The sequence below is a fragment of the Zingiber officinale genome, chromosome 4B, assembly GCF_018446385.1.
Source record: "Zingiber officinale cultivar Zhangliang chromosome 4B, Zo_v1.1, whole genome shotgun sequence".
In the NCBI taxonomy this organism is placed as follows: Eukaryota; Viridiplantae; Streptophyta; class Magnoliopsida; order Zingiberales; family Zingiberaceae; genus Zingiber; species Zingiber officinale.
The window spans coordinates 118,646,076-118,660,350 of record NC_055993.1 but is presented as its reverse complement, the minus strand read 5'-3'; the positions used below and the strand labels follow the sequence as shown (position 1 = coordinate 118,660,350).

The 14,275-nt window shown below is 34.8% G+C and overlaps 1 protein-coding gene and 1 pseudogene across 1 annotated transcript; one reads left to right on the top strand and one right to left on the bottom strand.

Annotated features, from left to right (window-relative positions):
• Nucleotides 1-663: 663 nt before the first annotated feature.
• On the bottom strand, nt 664-769 carry LOC121979013 (annotated as a pseudogene).
• Nucleotides 770-2,065: 1,296 nt separating this feature from the next.
• On the top strand, nt 2,066-4,590 carry LOC121978589 (endoglucanase 8-like). The gene is made up of 7 exons (XM_042530916.1): nt 2,066-2,269; nt 2,381-2,797; nt 3,313-3,405; nt 3,482-3,664; nt 3,797-3,881; nt 4,024-4,187; nt 4,261-4,590. Exons 1-7 carry the CDS (start codon nt 2,066-2,068, stop codon nt 4,588-4,590), a joined length of 1,476 nt encoding a protein of 491 aa, XP_042386850.1.
• The last annotated feature ends 9,685 nt before the right edge of the window (nt 4,591-14,275 follow it).

Here is a 14,275-nt window from a genome sequence, read left to right as displayed (position 1 = left end):
CCTGCAGGGTTTAACATGACAATCCTTATGAGCTCCTCTTGGGGACATTATCAACCTAGTATCTCTAGGACACAGTTTCCTTCTATAATCAACAACACACACTATAAGTGATACCATTTCCCAACTTATCGGGCTTATTGATTCATCGAACTAAATCTCACCCATTGATAAATTAAAGAAATAAATATCAAATATATATGCTTGTTATTATATTAGGATTAAGAGCACACACTTCCATAATAACTGAGGTTTTTGTTCCTTTATAAAGTCAGTATAAAAGAAACAACCTCAAATGGTCCTACTCAATACACTCTAAGTATACTAGTGTAATTATACAGTCAAGATAAACTGATACCTAATTACACTACGACCTTCTAATGATTTATTCCTTTCCATTTTGGTCGTGAGCTACTGTTTATAATTTATAAGGTACTGATAACATCATCTTCTGCATGTGACACCACATACTATGTTATCTACAATATAAATTATATGAACAACTACAAATAAATGTAGATAATTTGACCAAATGTGATTCTTTATTCAAAACAAATGTTTACAAAAACTTAGGCTTTCAGTATACACTCCAACAGTACTTACAAAAAATTGAGGTGGGACAACTGCCCCACCAAAGCTATACGTGGCTCCGCCCCTGGTTGCATGAATGTGTGCGGGTAATAGATATTAATTTAATTCTTTATATCAGATATTAAACTGATAAGAACAAATACTACACTTAATCTTAGCCAAAAGGTCGTCCATAAATTGGGTAATGGTGTGTCAGACCCATGCAATAGTGCAATGCAGGGTAACACTCGAGGATCCCAACAACAATCTACCGTAACGAACTTCCTCTTATAAAAAATTAATTTAATATCATACTTGATCTTCTCAATAATACGCCGCAGCTGAGTCTCGAACTCTAGATCTCTGATTGATTAATGAGAAAAATTTCCAATAATACGCTACAGCTGAGTCTCGAACCCTAAATCATTTATTGATGTGTTTATGCAAATTACTAATAAATCTTAGAATTATTTTCGATGTGAATAGAAAATAAGATATTAACGTAATTTCATTTTATATCGGATGCTCGAGGCGTCGAGTAGTGATCCATGCACCTCAATATTTTGATTATTTTTTTAATAAAAAAATCTTTAAATCCTAAACCATAAATATTATACTCCAAATCTAAATGTCATATACCGTAAGCATTTAAAATTTTATTCATTTTAATTTTTTAAGCTTAATACTATAATCCAACTCTTAAACTCAAAAGATAATAAATTTTATTAGCTTAACCCTGAGTTTAAAAAAATAATTAAAAAAATATTATTATTTATCAATTGGGGCCCCAAGATTTGATTTAGGTATATATATATTCTTATAAGAATAAGAATTGGCTGGACTTGACTTTTTGGCAAAGTCCCGCTAAGTTTTTTTTTTTTTTTAATGTCTAGAATCTAATCGATCAATTATTACAGACATGAACCCAATTCATAATATGAACGTAAAATAAAGCACCTATTAAATCCATTGAAATAATATCAGTTGCAATACCTACAAATGAAGTTTATCGTTAACCCATTAATAGTAGCAACGGATAGTTTAAGTCCAATAATTAATAAATCTATCGTTATATAAAGATAGAAATTAAACATTCCTCACTAAATCCGTTGCTAATAGCATTTTTTTTTTGGCAATGCAACCAAAAAAGAGTTCTTCTAGAGTCATTTCCCTAAATACTTTCCTCTATATTTTTTCAAATATTAATAAAATTAGACATGTATATGTATAATTGTAAGGATGGTTTCTTTCCAAATTAAGTGGAATAAAATATTACGATTCAATTCAATATCTCGTTGATTAGAGCCTATCATGCATAGTTTTATTTATATATATATAAACTTCTTAAGGAGATTTACCTTATTTGGCAAGTGAGAATGTTGAAGATTGGTGTCCAAAACGAATTAACCACTATCCTATTAAGATCATCTGCGTCTATAAAATATCGATTAATTAAGATGGCAAAGAATTGACTTGAAAGGAAAAGAAAATGTCGTCGATGGAGAGGATTTGCGTTGTTGTTTGTGGTGTGTTGTTGTTGATGTCAACGGCATCGGTTGGATGGGAGCAAAAGCACGATTACAAGCTCGCGCTGAGCAAGAGCTTGTTGTTCTTCGAAGGGCAGCGATCAGGGAAGCTTCCTCCTAACCAACGCCTGACATGGAGGAAGGACTCGGCTCTACGCGATGGCCAAGAGGGTGGTGTAAGACAATTAGCTAGCTATATCTATACATCAATACATGCTAGCTGCTGCCTATTCTTGTGTCTACGAGGAACAACAATTGTATTGTATTATATTTCTTAATTTGTTTAGGTTGATCTAACGGGGGGATACTACGACGCGGGGGACAACGTGAAGTACAGCTTTCCGATGGCGTTCACGGCGACGATGTTGGCGTGGAGCATCATCGAGTTCGGCGACGGGATGGCCGAGGGAGGCGAGTGGATTAATGCTGCGGAAACTCTGAGATGGAACACAGATTTCTTGCTCAAGGCCACGGCCAACTTGCCCAACACCGTCTACGCCATGGTGGGCAACCCCAACAGCGACCACAACTGCTGGGAACGGCCCGAGGACATGGACACCCCGCGCCCCGTGTACGCCGTCAACACCACTCACCCGGGCTCCGAGGTCGCCGGCGAGATCGCCGCCGCGCTGGCTGCTGCCTCAATCGCCTTCAAGAACTACGACGCTGCCTACTCCTGGCGCTTGTTGTCTAAAGCGAAGGAGGTACGTATTTGAAACTAACCCTGAAATTATTAATACAAGTGATTAATTATATAGAGCTATATGAACGGTATTGTGATACTATTTTATCGCTATTAAAATGTATATAATTTCAAATATTTTACGATTATATACGTATATATAATTAGTTCTCCTACACATACAGAACTAATGTCGATGCTTATTTAAATTCAACACGCGCAGACGCGAACAATACATTATAAAGCTTAATTAGGGGGCTTGGTTTAGGAAAATAATGGTGGAGAATTAATGGGAATAAAAATAAATAATTATTATTATTAATATTTAGATTAAATAAATGAAAATATAAATAAAGCAATGGATCTTTATAATTGGACAATAACTCATTTTCATGTCTACCTTTTAATTAGTAATTATTTTATTTTTATTAATCAAATATCCTCTTAATACCAAAAATACCAAACGCCCCCTTAATTCATCTTCCAACGCATAAGCATACAATTTAATTTATTTGTTTTTTTATAAATTTTTTGCAGGCGTATTATTTCGCAAACAAATACCAGGGCTCATACAACGACGCAATTGGCCACGCAGTCTGCCCATTTTACTGTGATTTCAGTGGCTACCAAGTAATTATAATTAATATAGTTTTAATTAATTGCTTTTATTTCTAGTAAAATATTTATATATTTATTTATGTTGCAGGATGAGTTAGCTTGGGCTGGAGCATGGTTGAATAAAGCCACCAACACCAAAAAATACCAAAAACATGTTGATGCAGCCATTCGAAAAATCAAATTCATGGAAGAAGTAACTCAGAATTATTATATTGACACTGAGTTTTCATGGGACAATAAACATGCAGGACTTTACGTCCTCCTAAGCCAGGTATTAACTAATTTTCATATATCTATTAATGAATATAAATATAAAATAAATATATTTACTTTTTAAAATTATAAACCGGCTTTATTTTTTTACTTAATTATGACAAATTTTTTTAACAAATTAAAATTGCAGATTGGTCAGTACAAAAAAGAAGCTCAAACCTTTGCATGCGGCGTGCTACCAGAATCCCCCACCAGGACCATAAAATACACACCAGGTTCGTCAATTAACTAATAATTAACTTCTCGTGTTATTAATTATCATTTTCTCGACGAAAAAAATTAAATGGCAGAGTGAAAATATTTCTCAAAATTGGAGAATATATAATTCATTTAATTATTTAATTTATATATGCACAGGGGGTCTGCTCTTCAAGACCGAAGGGTGCAACAGTCAAGTCGTCGGTTCACTTTCTTTGCTCGCTCTTATCTATGCTAAACATGTCAGGCTAGCTAGGGAAAGAATCACTTGCGGCAACACCAAATTCCCCGCTTGGAAGCTTGTAGAATTTGCAAAAAATCAGGTAATTAATTAAATTACCATCAAATTTCTCTGAATATCAATGAATTAATAATGTTGTTTGTCGATGTGCGTAGGCGGACTACATCTTAGGCACCAATCCAATGGGAATGTCTTACATGGTCGGTTTCGGCCCCAAGTTCCCTCAGCGCATTCATCACAGGGCGGCCTCCCTCCCGTCCATCAATGCGCATCCCTCTTTCATCGCATGCGGCAACGGCTTCTCTTACTTAGACAATCCCAATCCGAATTTGAATGAGCTGACTGGAGCTATTGTCGGAGGGCCTAACACTGGAACAGATCACTTCGATGATGATCGACGTCAGGCGGCGCAAACTGAGCCCACCACTTATGTCAATGCACCGTTTGTTGGTGTGTTTGCTTATTTCATTAATCATAAGAAGTAAAATTGTTGAAGCTTGAAATTGAATTGTTGTACGAGGAGATCAATAAATGTTCAATAATTAGTACCTCAAACTCATAAATTGGATTTGTTAAGAGTGCATCATAATATGTCAGACTCATATAATAATGTTATATAAGAGTGACAGAACCCTAGTAGCCTGAGAATCTTACAACAAGTTACTATAACCGACTCTTTCATAAAAAATTTATTTAATTTTTTATATCAGATATAAGAACAGATACTACATTTCATCTTAGTCAAAAGGTCAAGAAACGTATATTTTTTAACGTCGTTGACCCAATGTATTTATAGAAGATGTAAGACTAAAGAGAACCATGACCATATATATTTTTATATAAAAAGTAATTAGAGAAAATTAATAATAAAACTTAAAATTATTTTTAGTGTGAAGAAGAAAAAAAATAATATTAACATAATTTCATTTTAGACTTCATCAAAAATAATTAGTAAAAATTTTAGATTCTTAATAAAAATTTTATTAAGATGTATAATCGAATAATCATAAAGTATCATAAAATAATTATCTTATAATTATTCTTTTAATTTGAGTGTTCATATTTTAAAATATTTATATGATAGTTTAGTTATCGATTGATAGAAATATTAATTTTCTCTATACATATAATAAAATTATCATTTATCCCATCATTATTAATATTTATTTGATTACCCAATCTATCTTTCACAATTTTTGTTACAGAAAATACTCTCTCACTATTTGTCAAAAGTTTTTAAAACAATGAGGGCATCATATTTTTCTTTAATCTTTGAAAGATCATCAAAGTTTATATTTTGTTAGAACACATATCACATACATATAAGTTTTAAGTTGATGGATGAGGAGATCAAATTCATGTTTTTGTATTCTATTTCTAACAATTTGCCCTATTTCATGTTTTTGCTTTGAAAATTAGAAGAATAAAGATTAGAAGTATATCCTCCAACAAATTTGAGATTTAATCCCATCAAAATTGTTCAAATTCGTGTTTGAAAATCCTCTAAAAAATCATGAGCTAGACTAGAGTATTAAATAATATAATACTATATATATATATAGTGCTCAATTATACGTGGTCAGAATCAATAATTTTTTTTATTACTTTTTCTTGGGCCTACCTCACACTGGGCCAACTTAAGCTTTGCTACTGAGACACATGGCTATAAAATTTGTAACTCTACCACAATACATAATAGCCTAGTGATCCCAGTGCTTCGAATTCAAACGCGAGAGGTGAGTTTCTTGACTTCTCTAAGTAAATGATCCATTTTAACTCTCTTATTCTTAAAATTTAAAGTAGAAAAAAATCATAAAAATTTATGTAACAATCATTACCTGTGCCAAGGATTTTATTAAGTTGGCAAGTAAAATGATGATCATGACAATATAAATATAGCTTCAAGGTAATGAGTATATTGTTTTCCATAAGGTGCTCAGTTAGTTAGAGAATGATAAATTTAGTATAATAAAATAGGAATCAATTCTCGACAGATATATACTCTCGAAAAAAATATCTTTCACTTCTAGTCATTTGACGGTCACCTATAAATTAATTCTATAATTTATATTTTTTTCATATAATTTGAGGATGGATTATATAAGAGATTTTAGAATGAGCATAATTATTTTTTTTTTTACTAAAAAAACTAAAGAATGAATACATCGGAAAAAGAAATGGTTCTCTGACCAGATAGTAAAGCAAAACATAACTTCCAAACATAAAGCTGTCACAGCAATATGATCCTTTATAAGTTATAACCCTTGCTACATGCTACCATTACATTACAATGATAATATGTCAAATTAGTAATTAGTTTTGACTTTCTCCTTGTTAACTAACCTAAATTAGTCAATTACTTAATTGACTTGGTTTTGAATACAAATATTTTATTTGTGAGTCATCACCTTTGAGTCGACTCAATTCATTAGTCAATTTGTTTTTTTTCATTTTCGTTTGTAGTCTGCCAATTAATACTTTAGTTAATTGAAATCCACAATTAGTCGACTAATTCAGTGTAGAGCTTAGTTATCCGCATAGCAATGTGTCAAATCAACTACTACTAATTTTTTTTCTTTATAGCACGAATTGATTGATTGCTCATTCAACTTAGCATAAAATAAAACATTTTATTCTTCCCCACTCAGTATAAGTCCACTCGTCAATTGACTCTGTCAATTACTGTCTTAATCAATTGAAATTTATCATCAATTGATTGTCCATTGACTCATCCAATCATTGTAATGTTATGTTTTATATCAACATAATAAAAAAATATTGGATTATCGATAGAAATATTCATCGGCCTTCTATCAAAATATGAGCCTATTAATAGATTACTGAAAAAATTACAGGTGTCAGAAATTGATTTGTTGAAAACGGAATTACCGACGAAATAATATATTCCGTTAGTAATAGTCTACCGACGGATTCGGTTCCCGTTGGTAAAGACGCCGGAACAATCTTAGCCAATCGAGGCGCCATTAAATAGATTACCGACGGAACAGTGATTTCCGTCGGTATTTAATTTACAAACGAAAACTTAACTTTCGTCAGTAAATACCAACGGAAGCTTTGGTTTCCATCGGTAAATTTTTTTGATAATTATCGATAGAATATATTTTCCGTCGGTATATAAAAAAAATACACAGCTACAATCTGCTTTCACGCTTGGCCTATTTACAATTTTCAAATATCCAAAACCATCACAGACAATGACATTATAATCCATTACATACAATCCACACATACAAACTATAATCCGCACATACATCATATAATAATCACATACAAACAATCATACTTATAACATCCACACAAAAATAAAATTCATACATCCTAACAATTCATTCATTCTTCTTCGTACAAACATATAAGGACAAATAAACTAACATTTATACTATTAGAAACAATTAAAATCATCTAAAACAAACTAAATTATAAATAATTCTGCAGAATACAAATACAAATACAAATATCCATATATAAATCCAAGTTTATATAACACATACCGTAATAGAAAGTACTCCAAATAATACAAGAACACAAGATATTAAAGAAAATCTTGTTAAAAGACAAATATCAAATGATTATGTTGATGTATAAATAAACATTTTTGCATATATGTATAGCGAATTTTATTTGTAATAAAATGATACCTGAACAAAAATGAGCATATAATGATATGAAGAGCTAATATGTAAATAGAACCGAACGTGACTCCAGAAACATATAGTAATAAAATATTTAGAAATGAGCATATTATAATATTAAAAAGAATAAATATATTACCACGGTTTATATATGATAAATAAAAAACTAAAGTGTAGTTGAACATACCTCAGAATAAGCTAATCATTATCATCTGATAGATCTTGAGTCTCCTGTGACTCAAAACCATGTGATGCCTGAGTGAAATTTGCCACGATCGCTCGCATCTGGGTCATCAGAACTTCATTACTCTTGTCACGTTCGGCTCTCTTCTTCTCCTCATCAGCTCTCCACTGATCCATATTGGTCATCCTCTGATCCATTGATTTCAATTGAGTGCGCAGTTCTTAATTTTTACGTCTTAAAGACTGCATCTCACTAGAAGAAGAGGAACTAGCACAACCCACTGAATTCCTCAAAAAAATCAAATGCAACTTTGGCTTGAGCCAATGCCGTAGAGGGTGGAGTTTTTTTGTCATTTCACCGACTACATCATAATAAATCTCATTTAGAATGTCAGCGGATAGAGACTGTGACTCTCCCCCTCTACTGATAGCTGAGATGTCTGAGCCACCTTTTCTGTCATTTGTTGTTGTAAAAAAAATATAATATCAAATTTGATCAGTATTACTAAATACTAACCAAGATTGAAATGAACAAATATAATGAAGTTAATAATCTTACATGTAGAGTCTGAGATAGAGAATCAACAAATAACCTATCCTTCTTTTTACGGGTCTTGAGAAAGATCTCCATACATGTGAGCTATCGGACAAGCTCACATTCCTACATACAAATAATAAGAAGGTATACTATAAACTGGATTGTCCAAACCAAACGTAAAGAGGAAGGATGACCTTGAAAGCAACGTGGTCTGAATCCTCGGAAGATTTCGACGAAGAACAAGTTTACGTTGCCGAAACTGAGTCCGAGTAAGGAACTGGAGCCGAATCAAAAATAGAGTTCGAAAAAGCCATGGATCCGTATCCATTTCCAAAGGGCCTAATATCATTGTAAGTTATCTATTTGTTGCTACTCAAGTAGAAGAATTACATAACTTAGTAAATTATCTAATGCGTAAACTAGACAAATCCAATGTCCGAGTCAAATCACTTCAAAAGGAGGTAACAACCCTTAAGAAAGTGACTATCCCAAGCTCCTTGACAGAATCGGTTTAGACTGGAACTTCAACTCAAGTTCAAAAACTTGAGGAAGAAATTTTCAATCTGAAAAGTCAAGTCAAGGAACTGAAGGATAAATTAGAACGGTTCACTTTGGATTCCAAGAATCTTTATCTGATTCTTGAAAAACAAAGAGCCGTATACAATCGATCCGGAATTGGATATAAAGCTAAACACAAATTTAAATCATATTTATCTCTTGTTAATCGTACCAATAGAAAAATAATCCAAGCATGGGTCCCCAAGTCAAACTTGATTAATCAAGTTGGACTTGGTCAATATTGGATCCCCAAGAATCAAATCCACTATCTTGATAGACCCTATTGAGTCTATGATCTAGGGGGAGCAAATAGAAAGACCATCTCCGTTAGTAAATAAATTTGTTTGATGCTTGCTTTACCACTTTGTATTATTCATGCTTAGATTAGAATAGATAAGGACTTAGCCTTGATCTACACTTAACTAGTTAGACCTAGGATTTTCAGAAAAGAAATTAAATATTCAATTTCTTTAAAAGGTTTTGTCTAGAAGTGGTTGATGATCCAATACCCAAGAAGGCCTAGTGTCTCGCCATAGTCTGAAAGCCAATTATTGAAATAAATATTTAATTGACTAACTGTTAAACCTTAGTCTAACTCAAATGTAAATCAATCCTTAGATTTAAATTTAAATTAAAAATTAAAATTAACCATCTTACAAAACTATTAAGGTTCCCTGATTAAAAAATTTAGAAAAGAGTGAAATGAACCTAGGTTTAAAATAAAAATTAGTTAACCAAATCTAAATTAATTAAACATAATTAAGTTAACTTAATTTAATTTAATTTAATTTAATTTAATTAATCTAAGTCACTATAATTAATTTCTAATCATAATTATTTTTTAAATTATAATTATTTTTTAAATTATAATTATTTTTTAATCATAATTAATTTTAAAATATTAATCATTTTCAAATCATAATTAACTTTCAAAAGTATAATTAATTTTAAATTTTAACTTTAATTAATTCTAAAATCCTTAATCTATTGTAAATTATTAATTAACTTTCAAATCAAATCTGATGAAGATCAAAATTGAATCTGATTAATTTTAAATCATATCAATATTTAAATTCAAATTTCAAAGTATAGTTCTTTAAAAAGTTCAAAATACTTTTAAAGTATTTTTCAAACAGAAAATTAAAGTTTTTTGAAAATAAAGTTTAACTATTTTTTGAAAAACAATCTTAAATATTTTTTTGATAAATATTTTTTTGAAAAGCAAGTTCAAATATTTTTATCTGATAAATAAATGTTTATGTACTTAACTAAGTTTTCTTTTAATTCTTTTCAAAAAGCTAAGTACTTAACTAGCTTTTGATAAAGTTAAGTATTTGATAAAGTTTTGATTAAAAGAAAAGGCTAAAGTCTAGATTAAAAGAAAAAGGCTAAGGTAAAAGCTATAAATTTTTGAAAAATTAAGTTTCAAAAACTATGTTTTTATCCTTCTAAAATTTAAGTATTTTTCAAAAGGTTTTTCACCGTTTATAGCAATGTTAAACCCCCCACTTGGAATTTATTTTTTTTTAAAGGAAAAAGTATATTTCAAAGTATTTGAAAAACTAAATGTACCTTTCCTCCCTAAATTATTTTTGATATATGGCAAAGGGGGAGAGAATGATCAAAAGTTAAAGGGAGTGATAAATTAAGGGAGAGCTAATACTTAGTGAGAAAATGCTATGTTTTTCTTTAAATGTTTTTTTCTTTAAACTGCTATATATTTAAGGGGTTTTTTTCTTTAAACTGCTATATATTTAAGGGAGGGCTAATACTTAGTGAGAAAATATTATGTTTTTCTTAAAATAGTTTTTCTTTAAACTGCTGTATATTTATTAACTTTTGAACTTGGTTACCATAATCAAAAAGGGGAAGATTGTTGGTGCAGGAAGCACCAGACGATCAAACCTGTGTTTTGATAATGGTAAAGGATTCAAAAGTTAAGATATATTGTTGTCTAACAAGTGTGATTGAGCTTGTAGGAAAGTCCTAGTGAATTATAGGCAGACGAAAAATCCTAGAGGGAGGTAACCCTATGTCGTAGAGGGTGATAACCCTAGGTTATGGAAAACCCTAGGGGGAGATAATCCTAGGTCCTAGGGGGTAGTAACCCTAGGTGGAAAGTTTTGGCGAGTCAAGCGCTTTAGGAGAAATTTTAGAGTCAGAGACTCTAGATGACAATCCTGGTGGTCGCAGACCAGGTGAAAGACTGGTCGGGTCATGGAGCGGATGTCCATCATGAAGACTTGAAGTCTCGGGTGCTAAGCAAAAGTCCAGTCGGTCTAGAGGATCGGTCTGACAACAGGTAATTTCTCATGAGAGGAGTAGGTGAGGGCGCGTTCCCCGTTGAGGGAATAGTAGGCGTCGGTTCGACCTACGGTTTCCGAAGGAAATCCAAAAGTCAAAAATGGGCAGTCCGATGACTGTCAAATACTTATATTATTCATATTTTATTATGCTAACTTTATTTTGTATGATATACTTTGTTTGTAGACTAATATCCCTTGTAAGAAGGGAGTTACACAAGAAAAAGCTCGGATAAATAGTGTTCAAGGAGCCTTCGAGGCTGTTGGAAGCATCTCAGGTGTCTTGGCTGCAGCTGCGCAAGAAGCAGGGCAGAAGGTGCCTTAAAGGCACCTAACGACACCATGGACCAGATATGGAAGGCGCCTTCCATGCGCTTGAAGGCGCCTTCTAAGGGATAACTTTTGCAGGCATCAAAAGTTATCAACAACGATCGACAGGGGATAAGAATCCCTGCTGGAGGCGCCTTCAGCATGCTATAAAAGGAGGTCTCAAGCAGGAGGCAAAACAGAACTCATTTTCGCAATCTTTCTCTTGCGCGCTACTCAAAAGACGATCTGGCGAAGCTGTAACACTGCTCTGACAACCAAAAGCTCTACTTTCAAATTTCTTAATCATCGATATTCTTTCAATTATTATACTTTAATTGTTGTACTTGTAATTTCAGGATTAATAGTGAAATTGCTCAAAATAAGCACTCAACAGTGTGGACCTTGGAATAGGAGTCGTCGCAAGCTCCAAACCAAGTAAAAGAAAAGTGTTAGCGATTGTTTTGCTTCCACACTATTTCTATCTTCCGCTACGATACTCAGTGTTTTCAAAAAGCGTGAAAAAGTCAGGAGTAGTATTCACCCTCCCCATCTCTAGCGTATCTCGATCCTTCATATATTAGCGATCGTGCATACATGTTGCATAAGCTAGACCCCTTATACCAAGTGGGGCAATATAGGAGAGATACCGGGTGGGATAATATAGGGAGAGATCTGAGGGAAGAAGAATTGACCTATAAAAAATAATTTTAATTTTTGAGGATTGCCCCTAGTTTTATTTTTTTAGTGAGGCAAGACTCTAATACTTTTATAATTTTATACACCTCTAGGGGTACTTACAAAAAATTGAGGTGGGACAATTGTCCCACCAAAGCTATACGTGGTTGTGCCCCTAGTTGCATGAACGTGTGCGGGTAACAGATATTAATTTAATTCTTAATATTAGATATTAAACTGATAAGAACAAATACTACATTTAATCTTAGCTAAAAGGTCATCCATAAATTGGGTAATGGTGCGTCAGACCCATGCAATAGTGCAATGCTAGGGTAACACTCAAGGATCCCAGCAGCAATCTACTATAACGAACTTCCTCTTATAAAAAAATAATTTAATATTGATCCGGCAGTGAGATGGGGCCCCCGTCCTATAGAGAGCCCTGAGCCACGTGGGAGGTCAAAGTCGACGGTCAACGCCGTAGGTATTCGGCCGAGTGGACATGTGTGTCCGAGTCTGCATTACAGCTCGGCCTAATGCCGAGCTTCCGACGCTCAGAAGACCCTGCTCGGTCGAACGGGGGGCATAGCCTTGGCCTGGCAGATATGGTTTATTCGCTCGACAAAATGGAGTCGGGACAATAGGATGATTGGTCGAGCGGACCTCCCGCTCGGCCTGACCAGGGTGTCGCCCAAGAGGCACTGGTCGAGCGGTTCCTCCGCTCGGCCTGGTAGAGGACAAAGGAAGCAGCTAACGATATCTTCTTAGGGACCAGTGCCGCCGACAGGTAGCATGGTCAGCAGCATGGTTAGACAGAGGATCGTACGGTGGAAGTTTCCACTGTCACGTCAGGGATATGCTCCTGCTATTAAGGTATGACGTCTGGCACGTTTTTTTGATATGTCCACTCTAGGTATGCTTTGAGGAGCATGCACACCTCAGGGAGCGTGCACGCGCCTCTGGGGAGCCCTATATAAGGACCCCTAGATTTCGACGGAGGTATGCTTACTACTTTACTGTAGCTATAGTTTTCGCTTCTCTACTCTACTTCTTTCCGCTGGAGATCTTACTTAAGCATCGGAGGGCCATCGCCAGGAAACCTCTTCCCGGCTTGGCATTGTGTTTGCAGGTCCACTGCGGCAGGAGATCTACCCCTTCAGAGTCTTCATCCGGTCAACAGGAGCGTCATCTTCCCAGCATCCATCGACTTAGCCCTCGAACAGGATCAAATTTGGCGCCGTCTGTGGGAACGCACCTGAATCCAAGCTAAGGAGATGGAAGAAGCTGGACGTCAGCACACTGTAACGCTCCCTCAAGAGGAGCTCGACGCGCTCATAAAGGCGCGAGCGGCCAAGATAATAGAGCAGCAACAGAAGGCGCTAGTCGATCGGCTGGCGCAATAAGAAACTTTAGCATCAGGAGGCCGATCGACACACGAAGATCGGCCGGAACAGCTCTCCGTATGGGCTAAAACAAGGGTTCGATCGGCACGTAAGTAGAGGCACCCCCGCTCCGATTCCATTCCATCGGGCCTTGTTCCAGACGCCATCTGAAATCGTGCAAGCGAATCGAGACCGGTATTCATCAGACGAAGCTCCCGCTCGGGACGCGAGAAAGGGCAAAGCACCCCTAGCTAACTCATCCTCCAAGCAGATCAATCGCCAATTCTTCGAGGCAATTCTGCAGGATCCTCTGCCAAGGCACTACACACCCTTGGCGATCGACGAATACAATGGGTCGACTGATCCGGACAACCACCTCGGTAAGTTTGATAACACCGCAACCCTTTATCAATACACAGATGGAGTTAAGTGTCGAGTCTTCTTCACTATGTTATCATGCTCGACACAATGTTGGTTTTGAAGATTGCTGAATGGATCGATTCAGAGCTTCAAGGACTTCCGAACGACCTTTCTCCACCACTTCGCGAGCTGTAGGTGCTATTAGAAGA